We start from the raw sequence: 16,110 nt of genomic DNA on the forward strand, positions 1-16,110 counted from the left end.
AAAAAAAAAAAAGTAGCAGCAACACAGTATTAACATACTGCATTATGAGTAAAAGTTCAGCATTCAAACATGACTTATGTAAAAGAACATCACTATCAGCAAAGTGTACAATATAGTACCGGTAACTTATATTGTACAGTTCGCTGATGATGCTTTTACTTGTTAAGTAAAAAGTTTCATAATCTGACAAGCAATGCAACATGTGGAATCTGCATAAAGTTTATTGTTGGATGATTACCAGTGTATTAATGCATTACAGGATTAAAATGTAAATTTAGAATAGGCTACATCATATTTTTTATGATGTGTGTGTTTGTGTTGAATGTTAAAACACACTTAATCTCCAAATTCAGCGACATCTATGGCTGATAAAAAAGGTACAGCATTTAATTCTTAACTTTTGTGAAGCAGAAGACAACTTAGAATCAAAATGTAGCCTATTCATTTATTTGCCAAGAAGCAACATGTAAAATTATTATTACAAATCAATCATTATTGGCATATTCCATATAAACATCTGTTTCCAGTCAAAAGCACATGAAAATGCATATGAACAGTGGCATTGGTATAAAATATGTGATACATTTCCAGCAGAGGTTATCCTGAAGCCAAAGTCAAACCATTTTCTAATTTCTAGTTCCAACATCTTCTACCTCCCAACTAAATTAACAGAGAGCCTGAATAGAGAGCCAGTGGTTTTAACAGTTTTACTGATGTACCAGCAGCAGATTTGCTGTTGTTAATGAAGAACAGGGCAGATGGACGTCTAATTTTATACATAATGCATTGATGCTCTGGAGCTGCTTTTAAAGAATACTTGGACTTTGCTGTTGAAGTAAAACAATAAACGTGACTTATTCTTCAGTTTCAGGAAGACACCTTTTCTGAAATAAGCGATCTCAACCCTAAGTGTATTTCTTACACTATAAAACATCATGTAGAGGATTAACTCACCTCAAATCAACACAGTGAAATGTGAAGTGATACAAGGTCATGTGTTTACTTCACAGTAAAACAAAAATAACACAGCCCTCGATGCAGCAGTAAAATTTACCAAAGCAAATACAGCAAATATAATTCAGATATACGAGTACACCTAATAAAAAATAAGACATAGAAGAGAAAAAAAATGAAATTCATAGTAATAGTGAAGTAAAATGTACACAATCTCATACATCTACAAAAAGTGTAACTTTCTCCACAGATTTGGTCTTAAATAGAATACCCCCAATATGGAGACCTAGTATTTGTGGAAAGTTAAGATATGACAAAATAGCCTACTAAATAAACTGCCACTCCTTACAAGTCTATATCTTTTGTAACAAATAAAATGCATTCACAGTCCATTTGCGTCTTCAGTGACCCCATATAGACATCTGTTGGCGCTGCACTGCAGTCAAACCAATTCTTCATCCTCTGATTTAAGCATCGTCAGAGTCCTCTTCCTCTCTTTGGTAGAGAGAAGATGACGACTTAAGTGGGACCGAGTCAAATCCATCGGACGTCCTCTGGAAACACATTGATGAAAAGATGAAGTATATGAAAAGTGGCCTTACGCTGTGTGAGTGTGTGTGAATGGAGTAGTTACTGACCTCCCGTGAGAAGGATCTAATTTTGGTGAAGAAGGATTTCTTGGTGAGGTCCATGAGCTCGTCCTCTGCGTCCTCTCCCTCCATTATAGCACAGCTGTCTGCAGTGGGCAGTTCACACTCTTTACCCCCAGAGCTCATCATCAGCTTGGAGTATTTATACTGCAACCTGCAGGTGGAGAATTGCAAAAACAATTCAAAATCTTTCCACACTGTTAGTTAGAGCTTTAATTTATTTCCTATTACGGCACCTTAGCGCCTCAATAAACACCAAACCAAAGTGTGAAGCTCGTGGTCTTACTTGCGAGTTTTCTTCCAGAAATAGCAGCTGATACTGATCAGTAGCACAGCAGCAATCGTTCCCGTGGAAACACCAAACTTGAGCCAGAAATCCAGAGTCACACAAGCGCTGACTTTTTGCGCTGGCAGAGTCTCTCCACCGTAACACTGCAACGGCTGCTGCCACACATAGGTGGTTCTCTGAAACAAAAACCTTAAAAATGCTGAACTGTTCCTTTAAATGTTAAAATCTAGATGAATATCTGTTTGTGCCAGTAGTACTTCATTGTCTCGGTGTCACAAGTAGGCTACAGTACAGTAGGCTAACTACACTTTCAGATACTCCTATGAGTAATTTTGCACATTTTTATCTGTGAGTCGGCCATCATTGTTGTATTTGGGATCTTTAAAGGGATAGTTCAACATTTTGGCAAATTGGCCCATTGCCATAATCGCTATAGTCATAGCAGTAGGTTCGTTACCTTTAATTGTCGGTGTAAGCTATTTTTAGAACGGTGGAGCGGAGCGGCAGGCTGCTCAGAGCTACGCTATGGAGGCTAATGGGATTTCTTGGTTTCCCTCATCAAACTCATCAAATACACAATCCAAAAACTCCAAAACGCTTTCGTGGACAAGTTGTGAGCTGCACAATCACCACGCTATGAGATAATAACGGAACATTACGAAACTGAGCCGTTTTCAAGGTAAATACAGGGTAAATGCAGAGACTGCTTGCTGAAAAACTGTCCCTGAACGCAACGCGCATCAGTGGTTTTGCATGAATTTACCTCTAAAACAACTCCGTCTCGTAACGTTCCATTATTATCTCATAGCGTGGTGATTGTGCAGCTCACAATTTGTCCACGACAGCGTTTTGGAGTTGTTGGATTGTGTATTTGATGAGTTTGATGAGATGAGTTTGATGAAACCAAGAAATCCCATGAGCCTCTGTAGCGTAGCTCTGAGCAGCTCGCGGCTCGCGGCTCTGCTCCACCATTCTAAAAATAGCTTGCACCGACAATTAAAGGTAACGAACCTACTGCTATGACTATAGCAATTATGGCAATGGGCCAATTTGCCAAAATGTTGAACTATCCCTTTAAGTATTTCTTTCCATACATTGAGGCTGTCGTTGATCTGTGGTGGATGTGTGGGGTTGAGAAGGTGAAATGATTTTTGTCAGTGTGTCCATGGCTCTACCTGTATTCCCTGGATACAAGCGCTGACAATCTCTCTGTAGTGGCTTTTGGTGCAGAGCGGACATGCGTGCTGACTCTGCCACAGAAGGTGGAAAGTGCAGCCATCACACGTCCCTTCTGAACAGTTACTACGGAGAAAAAACAAGGTACGAGAGGTGTTTACAAGCTTTTCATATGACAAAAAGTCTCTCCAAGGGGCCACTTAGTCCACACTTCAACCTCAGAGAGCTCAAATGTGACCTGTTGGTGACCAGTATGTCTGGTGAAATACAGTATAAGTGTCAAAATCGCATGTTATCTGGACGACTCCTGTCAGGTGAATGGCTGAGCCTGGTGATGGGGTGAGATACCTTGGCAGTGTGATGTCATCTTTAGCCATCACTGTGGGATTACATCTCAGTCTGATGGTGGCTGACCTGCCTTGTTTACAAGCATGAGTCTTCTCACTGGACCTGGAAATGTCACAAACATGACCTACATGAAGGTCTTACCTCCCATTTTATATTACATTTCCAAAGATTAGACTTCCAGTATCAAAAAAAAAAAAAATACACCACAGTCAGCAAATAAATAGAAATAGAACAAATTGTGATGTTATTTACGTGTAATAGAATATGATATCTGGCAGGCCAGACGGTGAGGGGAACAACCAGGTAGGAGAAGAGATGCCAGCCTGCGTCTCCTCAGTGGTCACACCTTCAGAAAAACAGCACGTAACATACTTTTGTTATCTGATAAATGAAATGCACACAGTGTAAACAGTAGCTCCCAACCTCTGTTTCTGGCAGTGCTACAAAGCAATGTCTTGCCTGGTACTGCGTTACAGCTGAATCAGGAAATACTAGAGAAGGTCAGAGCCAGTTCAAGCCTTCATGGGGCCCTAAGTAGAGTTTGACTTGCCCCCACTACCGCCACATTGCCAGTACTGCTGCCTATTATCAATACTTATACAATCTCTGTAATTGATAGTTTTACGATTATGATGTGCAAAACTTCAGATAATAAATCTCAGGTGTGCACCAAATGTGTCAGGCGCTTTTAGGTGATAGCAATAATATCAGTCACTCCTGGGGGCCCCCTGGTGGCCACAGGGGGCCCTAAGCAGCAGCTTAGTTTGCTTATGCCTTGGGCAGAGCTTTAAAGAAGTATATACAAAAAATATGTTTTGTGTTTCTTTGTACCCTGGTTATAATCTTACAATCCTTAGGTAACCTGTACTAACAGTGTAAGACTTGTGTAAAACTCCAATAAAGTCATAAAATTGCTGTTTTTTGGAAAATGACACACGCGTTGCTGAGAATTAGGAAAGTGGAAAAATACTGATGCACCAAACCAGTGCAGTGTAAACAGAGGAAGCTGCCAGTCTGCACTGCCTTTGACTAATATCTGGGATTTTTCATCACAATGTTCAGTAAATGACGAAAACCGGGCGATGAAAAAATACGTAAAACACGATGCACTCATTCACAGCAATACTTGGCAGCAGCAGCATTCGGCCACTCCGTACCGATGAGTGAGTCACCAATCAGGAACGGCTGGGAGGACACCACGCTCTGACTCCTGATTTCTGAAGGAACCACGGTGGACTGGCAGACGTAACCTTTGACCTCTCTCCCACTCTCTGTTACGTTGTCCACGCAGGCGGCTGGCACGCGGCCCTGCGGGAGGAACGCGGCAGGTTAAAATGCACATCAAAGTAAATGTTTACAAAAAAAACCACAAGGGTCACGGCTTTCTCACCTCCTTCCCACACAGACCCACGCTGAAGTGCTGGAAATATCTCAGGCCTTTGTTGGTGAAGCGAGGTCGGCTGTTGAAGCCGGTGACGTTGGCCAGAGCAGAGAAGTCGTACTGCAGCCGCGCTCCTCCTCCCGTCCGCACATCCAGCGTACAGTCGCTGAGACAGGCTGAGTAAGCCTGAGGGATGCGGGCGGGGAGTCAACAGGCACATTGACATGCACATCATATTCTGATTACTGCGGGAAAAGGTCAGTGCTCTGTTTACATTTTAATATTTTCAGTTTGTGAAGATTAATGATGTGGGTTGGTACACTTATGGAATTAAAATAAAATCATATTTAAACGGGAATGAGGTACTTTAGGCAGACCGACATTCATTTTGTAAATTTGCTCCGGTAAGCTATTTGAAAATCAAAGAGCAGTTTCCATATTTTTTGAGTTATAACAAAGGCTCTATATGCTTTCATTTGAGATATATCATGTCAACAGACAGGGCTGAGCTTTCTGCACATTGCTGAGGAAACAAATACTAAATCATGTTTAATGTGGGTTAATTTAATTTTAAAAAAAATCATTTTTATTTTGATAGCTCTGATAGATTAGATTAGAATTCATATATTCCCAGAAACAAACCTGAGGATGTGACCTTTTGTGACCTCAGACCCCAGACTCATTTATGAACTGATTCATGTATTTAGAGTTCCTAAGGATCTGGTTCTCCTCACCTTGTTTGTCTTAGTGTTTGGACCACAGCGAATACAAGCCTCCTCACCGACTGACTGCTCGGCTCGGATGAATGTGTTCGGCGAGCATCTCTCACACACGCCTGTCCCATTGACCATGTAGCGTCCCGGCGGGCAGGGGACACAGGCGGAGCCGGCCGGAGCAGAGCTCAGGGCGCAGTGCCGACACTGAGAGGCGACGCCGCCGACCACGTTGGTGATGTGGATGGAGTAGATCTTTGCGATGTCGCCACTGTGTTTCCTCTCCTGAGGGAAGAGAAGGATCTGATATCATTCACCAGCTGAGACACTCAACATAGAGGACGGTCGTCGGCTCGGCTTTAAGGAACAGTTTGGAAATCTGAATATATTTTCAGTTTAGAGAGTAACTCATTTACAACACAACACATTTAACCGAGAACTGCATTTCAGTACAATTTAGAGGTGCTTGTACTTGAGTATCTTCTTGCTACTTCCTATATCCACTCCACTACAATTCGATTATTGCTATTAATTTACTTCCATATCCATATTACAATATAGAATATTGTCAACAAATAATCATTAGGGAGATAACTGATCACTGAAAGACAATTACACGGAGTATAAAATGGTTAAAATTACACCTTCATGAGCAGCAACATTAAAGTGATTGTTACATACTGTATAGATTCCTTAACACTTTTAGCTCAATCATATAATTTGACATCATATGATCAACAGTTCTCCTACCAAAGTCTATTTTATACATGATGCTCATGTAGCTCAAAGGTTATTTTGAATTTTTTGATGACCAGCTCCAGACTGCCCTCTAGGGTTAGCTGCAGCACAAACCCACTGTCATCCATCCACAAAACAACCAGGAAACATGAAGGTGCAGGAGTTTGTCATAATAAATTCTAGTGATCATTTTAAAACATTTACAGACGTTCTTCATAAACATATTTACGGTATTTATCAGTATTTTTGGACCTTCATACCACAGCAGATAATGAGGACTGTTTATGAAGAACATGTGGTTTTTATTTACTGTTTCGTTCCAAACATCATGATTTTACACTAACAAGATGAGCCGAAGCAAAGAACACTACAATTAGTTGTGTCTCACCATGTCAAACGTGTCTGTACGTTGAAACGTCCAGACGAAGCTGGCGGTGCTGTTGCTATGGATCAGGTAGGAGTACGACTGCTTCCTGTTGCTGCCTCTCCAATGCTCCACCACATTATTATTCCACTGATTATAACCCTGCGGAGAAATAATATTTCCCTCACTCACACACTGCGCACGCATTCGGTACATTCTTCATCATCATCACCTGAAGCAAACATGTGACAAAATGCAACGTTGTCACTCACGGCGAGGAAGTACAAATTGCAGTCGGCGGTGCATGTGGTCTCAAACACGAAGGTGATGCGAGACAGTTCAGTCCTTTCACTGTCTTTGACCAGTGACTGAGGCAGCCTGTGGACACACATGACATTTTCATTACACTACCTCACCTGCCACATACTGTGTGTGGAGTTTTATGTGTGAGATTTGTATATTTGACTCGACCTGTATCCGGGGATGTTGAGCATGAGCATCAGGTAGTCTGTGTCCTGATCCCCGGGGGTGGTGTAAACATACTCTCCTGCCACCTCCCATGCTGTGTGCGTGTTAGAAATAAGCAAAAAAAATGGTAACACACAATACATACAAACTGTAAACAATAACAGAGGTGAGCATGCATATTACATATCATTAGTCACATGTATAAATTACAGTTACAGCACAAGTTTGTAGAATTTATGCACTTATTCACTCAAAAGCTTTGTTTATCAACTTCATCACCATGAGACCTTTAGTTATGGTTATTATACTGTTATTATACTATCAGATGTGTGGTAATAATTTCAAAATAATGATTGATGATTCATTCTGCAACAGTCTAAGGTCATTATGAGTCAGTGGCTGCGGTGGCTGTCCTCTCCTCTCCTGTGCTGTGCAGGCTGCTGTTCAGTCTCTTACCTGTGCTGTGGTCGGAGCGGCCTAACTCTCGAGTGAAGATGGAGCTCTCCATGTTGCTCGGCATGGTGTTCCACCATTTGTACTCGAAGCCCACCACTGGCTCCGTGCCGACAGGGCACTTAGCACAGGCTGTGAGCAAATAATGCGCATTAGATCAGTGTAAATATATAGTACGTCTGAGTATACTTGTGCTTAAAAACAGGACAAAGGAGGGGTCACCCTGCACTACCATTAGGTTTTACACCAAGTTTGAACTCTGAACTGTCAATTAAACAACAAATTATTTTTACTTGGTTTAGTTGTATATATTATATGAGGGTTTTGTGGGGAGCAGTGTTCCTCCTGTATTGTTAGACCTCTTGGTTTGACTATCAACAATATACTTAACTAAGACCATCACACGCATCACTCGCCAAAGCAAATACACACTTCATATTACCTCTGTCTGACTGCATATTGACCAGATGGACGGTTTGTTTTGGCAGCCTTATATAGTACCTCCCTAAGCGCTGTATATAGATGTGTGTCTATGCACTAGACTCTATATGCATGCGTATGCCTATATAGTATGTCCACCATGTTTACTTTCTATCTTATGAAAATAATTGTATCTGCATACATTTTGTTTCTGGGCTCAGTGTGTCTTTCACTCTTACAGATACATCAAACTTCAGTCAAGAAGTCATACAACATACTAATTGTTATGTAACACAGAATAATCCGTTTCTGCACCTGTTCCATTTGAGTAGAAACCGTTGGCGCAGGGTTCACAGGTGGAGGAGTTGGTGACAAAGAACCCGGGGTTACACGGTGGACAGGTCTGTTTCTCCCCTGATGCAGGAAGCTTCACGGCTCCACTAGCGGTCTCGTTGCAGATCTTGGGCTCAATCCACTTGTACATGAGCTGGGTCTGAAAGACACACACACACAAAAAAAAAAAACAGACATGAATAAATTAAAGAAGCGACCAGATGCTCTGTGACAAACAAAATGAGCCCAGATGATTTATATTTAAGGAAACCCGATAGTTTCAACAGATGGTTGTGGTGAGCGGCAAGATGCTGGAGGTGAGATCTCTCCCTGTGTTTGCCTCGACTGAACTTGTATGACTCCTGCCTCTGCGTGTTTTTTTTTGTCTACGTTACCTTTCCCTCTGAGTCACAGGGAGTGTGAGTGTAGAAGTAGTCGCTGTTTGTACATGCAGGTCTCGGTTTGCAGCTCCCTGATCCAGGTTCTGAGAAAATGGAAAAACCAGGGTGACGTGAACAGCCAGTGAGGACGAGGGAAAACACACGGCTCGCTTTAAGATCCAGTGATAAGAAAGCACGCTCTGTAACCTCTTGAGCAGTAAATGTAGTATTTGCATGCAGATTGCTTTTACGTATGTGTGGTAACATGCAAATACATAGCAGTTGTAGGTTCAGCCGCATCTACGAAAACTATGAGGCGTTTTAAAGAACACGCCGGTGAGTTATATGAGTTTATGTGGATAGAGAAAGGCAAACATGGGATACCTGAATATTTGTCTTGTTCACACTGATGGCAAACAGTGGCACCTTTAGTGGAGTAGGAATCAGCAGGGCAGGGGGCGCAGCGGGCGGATCCTGGCTGTGCGCTGTAGGTGCCAGGTTTACAGTGGAAACACTCGGATGTGTAGGCCACCCCTGGAAGAAAACAACCAATCGCCTTTCAATCATTAACAACAAGAGGAGCCGGCGGGGGAATGAACAAACAGATGTGAATCTCTACCTGAGATGGCGACGTTTCTTAACAGCACGGGTTTGACAGTGCTGTCTAGCAGAGTGTACGCAGTGGTTCTCCAATACAGCACATTGTTGCCCTTGTTCAGCTCAATCTGCGGAGAAGCAGTTCGACTAAGTGAAAGAAGAAGAGACAGAGAGGAGCAGAGACAAAATGTTGATGCAAGTGACAGTGACCTAGAGTTAAAGGGATAGTTCAACATTTTGGCAAATTGGCCCATTGCCATAATCGCTATAGTCATAGCAGTAGGTTCGTTACCTTTAATTGTTGGTGTAAGCTATTTTTAGAACGGTGGAGCGGAGCAACAGGCTGCTCAGGGCTATGCTATGGGGCTAAGGGAATTTCTTGGTTTTCCTCATCAAACTCATCAAATACACAACCCAACAACTCCAAAACGTTCCATTATTATCTCATAGCGTGGTGAATGTGCAGGTCACAACTTGTCCACAAAAGCGTTTTGGAGTTTTGGGATTTTGTATTTGATGAGTTTGATGAGGGAAACCAAGAAATTCCTTTAGCCTCCGTAGCGTAGCTCTGAGCAGCCTGCCGCTCCACTTCTCCATTCTAAAAATAGCTTACACCGACAAATAAAGGTAACGAACCTACTGCTATGACTATAGCGATTATGGCAATGGGCCAATTTGCCAAAATGTTGAACTATCCCTTTAAAGCTACGCTCAGACAAACCCTGTATTTACTCCAGCTGTTCTCCGAGATCTTCATCCAGCGGCTGTCAGAGTCTGTGGACTGACACTGGTCATTCTGCACCTAGAAGAGGAGGAGAGAGAGAGTGAGTGGGAGGTCTTCAGAACAAAAACAGCAGCACAATGGCAGCCATTTTAAAACACTTACAAAGAACTCAAAGTAGATGCTGTTGTCTGGGTAGAAATACTCAAAGGACACAGTCCCAGGTTTCTTCAGGCTCACTGCATACGACAGCAGCGCAGTGCACTCATCTGTGTTTGAGGCTACGTAATCACCCGTTGGTGTCCAGGTAGAGCTGGAAAAAACATCAGAAGCAGAAACAGATCGATGAGAAACCAGGAAACACTAAGGATCTCAAATGGTCACTGAAGCTAACATAGATAAACACGTTCACAATAAAGCGAGTGAGGTACAGTGAGCACTAACTTGGAGCAGTCTGTGTGGGCGTCCCCGCCGTTTGTTGTCACGCCGTGGGTGACAAAACCTGTCGGTAGGCTGTCCCACTCATCAAAGGCTACGCCGGTGCCCAGAGAGTAAGTGCCTGCGGCGCACTTCTGGCACTGCTGCGACTCCATGGCGAGGAACTCCCCCTCACTACAGGAGAAGGCTGTAGAGGAGAAAGATCAAGGAGGAGCACAAGCAGAGAGGAGAGGTTGATGCATCAGTGGAAAGATGTTGTTTATTATTGGCGTGTTAAAGCCGTAACATATGTAAAGGTAGGAAACTCACTGCACTGAGTGCCTCTGACCGGGTCGGGTAGACCTGTGCATGTCTCAGGTTTGTTGGGAACCGCCACTCGCCATCGAGACCCGAGCACGTCACACTCTGTGTACTCAAAGTGATAATCCGACTGCAGGGACAAAACACAGCTGTGAGTTTCACACACAGCCGGATAAAAGAAGCACTAAGTGCACATAATATCAAATCTGTATTGACACATAAAGGACAAGGGGGATAAGTAAAGATTTGAATCTGTTAGTTAAATAGGTTTCCTATTTTACTTTGTTAGGAAGCAAGTTTAAAATCCAACCAACTGCCCAGTATACCCCCCAAAAAAAGATTAACATCAAATTCACATATTGAAAAAAATAAAAATAAAAAAACAACTTTTCAAAATGTATCTCATATCAATTTAACATCACAATTTTCTGATCATTGGCTAAATGAATGATCGACTAATTGCTGTGTGTGCGGAGGAAATGAGGCTGTAAGTTTAAACAGGTTATCAGATCAGTTTTATACTCTGAGCCAGCCTCTTTTCCAAATAAAAGTGGAAGCTAATATTTGCCCAGGACGCCATCTCAACTGTTGTTAAGCTCACTCATCAAGGATATGCTGCAGCTCCAGCACCTTGAGGCCGTATTTACCCGGCCGAGGGGGGGAGACGGTGAGTCACCCAGTCCTTGTGTAAACATTTTAATTTCAGCGTCGTCACCACAGAACTTTGCTGACAGCAGGAGCTCAGGTGCAAAAGCTTTTTGCTCTGTTTGTCTGTGGTGCTTTTGGAGATCGTTACAGTAGGTGACAGACAAACACTGTCCCACCCGTAATGAGGTTACTAGACGAGGTTATCTTGTTGAGGTAGGTGACACCCTCTGAAACAAGTCATGAATACAGAGCAGACACACAGAGTAGAGCAGTGGTTCCCAACCTTTTTTGGCTCATTACAAATTTCTGACGACTCTGCGATCACATCCTATCAATCAAGATGCACCAGTTCATATATTTTTATATTCTGCATTTCACTTGAACTCGATTTATAGTCAAGAAAGTGAAAGTTTAGAATACAGTTGTTTAAGATTGTGTGTGGGGTTTTTAATCATAATTTTAAAAAGAATGGTTAAGAAAAAATATTTTCATCAGTAATTTCTTTTTATGTATTACTAGACATTTCAGGCGACCCCATTTGAATTTCAGGTGACCCCACATGGGGTCCCGACCCCAAGGTTGGAAAACACTGGAGTAGAGTCTTAAGATTTGGTCACTGGTCAACAGCAGACTGACATGTTCCTAGGAAGGTCACTCAGCACTGATCCAAGCCACACACACAGCCTGGTGGGATTAATAGTTAACAGAAAGACCACTGCAGCAGCACTACTCTGTGTCTGTGTTTTCGATTAGAGCAGCTACATTAGCTCTGTATGGGGTATCGGATGATGAACACAGGGTCTACGTGGGAGGGTCTGATGTAAAAATGCATCAAACTGGGATGTGCTGCAGCTTAATCGCCTCCTCTAAACAAACATGAGGAAACCTAGGCAACAGGACACCATGACCGCTCAGCCTCACGGTCAATGGATTGGCATGGAAACCACCTCACCTGGAAAAAGGGAGCTGGTACCGGGGATCAACCTTTTAGCAGCTCACTAATCACACACACCCACACCACCACACACTGAATTATGTTCAAAGTCAACTGATAAAAACTGTTTTGAGTGTTATCAAACAGCACTGGCAATATGCAAACAGGGAACAGAAGGGCAATGTGAAGGCAGCAGACCTTATGCAGCATATGGACGATGTAGTAAAACAAGTGTGTGATAACTGGACTAACACTATTGTAATTCAAACACTTGCCACCATGTAAACATATGTTCATCTTCCCACACACAATATGCTACAGAGGCCAAAGACACACTGTTGGGATGCATCTATTCAAAACTCCAACAGAAAAATGTGGATTTTATTCTTAGTATTTAAAGTCAGACACTAAACAGGTCTTTGAGTGCTGGTAAGACTGTTTCAATAAAGTTTCAGCAATAAACCCCCAATGAAACCTTGTGTGCAGAAGTTAAACACAGACACACTGAATCCTTTTAACTTTGAATGTGAGTTTACGCTAAGAATTAAAAACAACAAGAAGATGAACCTCCTCACCTCTTTGCACATGGGCAAATCCGCAGAGGTTTGTGCGACCAGCAGCCCCAGTAAGAAGCGGCTCAGGTGTGTCAGGCCTCGCTGCATCGTCGCCTCCTGTCAGGGTTGAAGTGATGGTGACGGAGCAGCGACAGGTCAGGAGACGTTCAGGTGCCGCCGCTGGAGGCGGGAGAGCAAACACCGACAGCTCAGGCGATTGGCCCAGCAGCCTGTTCAACCACAATAGGCTGCTGACCATGTTTTATAGGCTATACAGGCTCTCCCTTCTGCTAGTAATGTGTGGACACAGTAGTTGAAATATAATCAAATAAAAATAAAAATGTACATACAGTAGGCTACCTAATAGTGTTGATTTAAGTGGCCACTTGGAAAATGTTTCAAGCCAAGCATTTAAGTGACATTTAAAACAGTAATTTCAAAGGATAATTAATCTGTGAATGTATAGTTGCATTTTAAATGGTGGGGGTTGAATGAATTTGTTTAAAATGGTCAGAGTAAACAACACTGGATGAAGCAGGTTGCTGCAAGATTGATGGAAACTGCATTGAAAGTAGGTTAAAATATTCTTACTGCAGTGCCACCGCCTTTTTTTTATTTTTTTTTTAAAACTTTTTATTAAAGAAAATAAGACTTTAAAGACCACGTTACAAAAGTGATGACTTTGTACCCTAATATTTTGGATAAAAATCTTAAAGGTTACTGTGAGGTATAAAAATTAAAAAAAAAAAAAATACAATCCAGTAAAATTATTATATTTGTCATTGTAAAGACGTGAAGAATCTCTTAGTAAAAATGAGAATACTCAAGTAAAATACCTCCCAGCGGCACTTATAATAATAATAGAGTTAATGGGTGCGGAGTCATTATTTTTGTTAAAGGTTGACTATGTAGAATTACAAAAAAAACAACAGAAAAAGAATTCCAGCAGTCGATTGCCAGACCGTTGCTAGGTAAAACGGGCCGTTGCTAGGGACTCCGCTCTGATCAGAGGACAGCAGAGGAGGAGAGCTAAGCAGGATATTTATGTTTCATTTTTACCGTCATTAACAGCATAATAAATGACTTGTAGCTTGTTACAGGGAGAGTGGAGGCTCTCTGCCTTCCACACCGCTGCTGCTCAGAGCCTCAGAGCCTCCGCTGTCACTGCTCTCCTCAAGTTGAAAAAAAAAAAAAAAAAAGAGCTCCGTGGCACTGAAAGTCCGCGACGATAAACGTGTTTATGACAGATAAGACTACACAAATACACCCATCCTAACAAGTATATGATAATCCATTGATCCACCGATTGATTATTAAAAAGGCTTTGTTGGAAACAAACGCATACTACCGGGAGGAGGCAGGAAAATAGCGGAGAACTGAGCCACATGTCGGCTACAGGCAGGTACGAATGTAAACAGAACGTTGACAGAAAGTCATTGTCGAGCCCGTCAAAAATATTAAAAATAATAATTCAGACTAAAAAAATTTTTTTTATGGAAAAGCAATACTTTCATTCTGTACCCCTCTAAAGGCCCCATGGATGTATTATTTTTGAAAAAATATAGCTTTTAATAAATATTCTACATATTCAACCTTTAATATATTTTTTGTTGAATTATGTTGTTGTTTAATGTTATTATCAATCTATTGCCAATCAATTAAAATGCATTCCTAATGTACCTTGTGTGTGGTATGGCGTTACAGCTGTAGCTGGTTGACAGCCAGTAACATGTGGAAGGAAACTTCCGTCAACAGTCGTTTTATTTTGAAAGGTCAAACCGGGAGATTAGTTGCCTAGAAACAGAGTTAGAAACAAACTGGACTGCGCTGCTCAACAGCAACACGGATTTCGATGTGTAGGCTAATGTTTGTCATCTGTTGTCGATAACGATGTCTGGCCGAGATCCTTTCCCGTATCCAAAGTTAGAAAACTGCTTCACTCTGAGCGGCTTCAGGCCCCAACAGGTTTGTTACTGTACATTTATGATATTATTTAAACAATAAAGTAGGGACTCATTTTCTCTTGGGGTTTGTCTTTTAAATGAAGGCAGTTGAAGGAGCCTGACCTGTGCAGCAACCTCGATACATCAACCTCGATAATTAAAAAGAAAACAAAACTTTCTTATTGTTGTTAATAGTGCTTTTTAGCGTTATTAGTTAAAGCAAAGCACTTGTGAGACATGCTTTAGCTCAGTCAATGTTGGCTTACTACATGTGGATCAAGTCTAACAAAATTAACATCTAACGTTATGGCAAATAAACACAAATGAAATTAAATAAATTATTTTTATTTGGAGTCATCTACATTTGCTATGTTTTCTACTTTTTAATAAAAATAACTCGTGAAATGTATCAGTTCACATCTAAAATTAATCACAGAAATTAAAAGTTGGCCATCCTGTGATTGGTTTTCATTATTATCATGTAGATAAAAAAAATGTAATTTTTAAATTCATTTTCTTCCCTTTCCTTTGTGCAGATAAAAACATACAACAAACCAACACACATCGCCCAAACAGAGGAACCATGGAATCGGCTCTACTATAACGCCACGTTGGCCAGCATCCGACGGAGTGTGATGTATTATGAGCCCCAGGTGAGCACTGACCTTCACTTCTGACAGAAGAAACATATTTAACCAAACACACCTTCAATGTATTTAAAGCACAGCTTATTTCTTGACCTCAGGCACCGAACGACAGCCTCGACATCCACCTTAACTCAGTCCATGACCAAAGCAAGGACTTCCTCAGGACCAAGAGCCAGGTTTTATACCAGAAAGAGCCCGTCTACGAGGACCACAGGTGGGAGTGTGATGTGATGTTAAGATTGTGGTTGGCATTGTATTTTCAAATTATTGTCCTACATGAACATCTCCATCTCTTTTTTTTTCATTTTAATTAACAGGAAAAAAGGAAACATAAATCAGGACGTGCAGGAAAAGGAGTCAGAGGAGATCAGAGTGTGGGTCGACCCACAGAGGTGCTCCATTTACAGCATCAAGTGAAACATGGGTGAAGCTCAGTAAAACTGTGTCTCAAAACTAATACGGCTCATTTTCCTGCTTCTGACTCAAACTAGCACTCAAACTAAACCCGCAGAGTCTGCAGAGCATCTGGCTTTGTTTAGAGCATAGTGTGTCCCAAATACCAAAACAATGTCCTACTTTTCGTTTTCAAACAAGAGCTGGACCAGGGAGAACGGCAGCAGCTTCTGCTCAACATGCAGCTTCCACTACCACTGTCTGTCTG

General features: G+C 41.8%; 2 protein-coding genes across 2 annotated transcripts; one reads left to right on the forward strand and one right to left on the reverse strand.

Annotated features, from left to right (window-relative positions):
- Nucleotides 1-371: 371 nt before the first annotated feature.
- On the reverse strand, nucleotides 372-13,010 carry elapor1 (endosome-lysosome associated apoptosis and autophagy regulator 1). Its single transcript, XM_085781853.1, has 22 exons — nucleotides 12,881-13,010; nucleotides 10,733-10,853; nucleotides 10,430-10,610; nucleotides 10,151-10,298; nucleotides 9,986-10,066; nucleotides 9,287-9,392; nucleotides 9,052-9,201; nucleotides 8,683-8,771; nucleotides 8,270-8,447; nucleotides 7,538-7,666; nucleotides 7,085-7,175; nucleotides 6,886-6,991; nucleotides 6,638-6,775; nucleotides 5,533-5,796; nucleotides 4,808-4,984; nucleotides 4,575-4,725; nucleotides 3,670-3,763; nucleotides 3,418-3,519; nucleotides 3,069-3,195; nucleotides 1,891-2,069; nucleotides 1,593-1,758; nucleotides 372-1,508 (listed from the first exon to the last, which is right to left on the reverse strand). The coding sequence occupies exons 1-22, from the start codon at nucleotides 12,965-12,967 to the stop codon at nucleotides 1,422-1,424; spliced, it is 2,952 nt and encodes a 983-aa protein (XP_085637979.1). The 5' UTR covers nucleotides 12,968-13,010; the 3' UTR covers nucleotides 372-1,421.
- Nucleotides 13,011-14,638: 1,628 nt separating this feature from the next.
- On the forward strand, nucleotides 14,639-15,906 carry cfap276 (cilia and flagella associated protein 276). The gene is made up of 4 exons (XM_085781855.1): nucleotides 14,639-14,824; nucleotides 15,339-15,455; nucleotides 15,548-15,663; nucleotides 15,767-15,906. Exons 1-4 carry the CDS (start codon nucleotides 14,750-14,752, stop codon nucleotides 15,864-15,866), a joined length of 408 nt encoding a protein of 135 aa, XP_085637981.1. The 5' UTR covers nucleotides 14,639-14,749; the 3' UTR covers nucleotides 15,867-15,906.
- Nucleotides 15,907-16,110: the final 204 nt, after the last annotated feature.

This window comes from Trachurus japonicus, chromosome 7 (genome assembly GCF_045865225.1).
Source record: "Trachurus japonicus isolate A0001 chromosome 7, Traja_1.0".
Taxonomy (NCBI): Eukaryota; Metazoa; Chordata; class Actinopteri; order Carangiformes; family Carangidae; genus Trachurus; species Trachurus japonicus.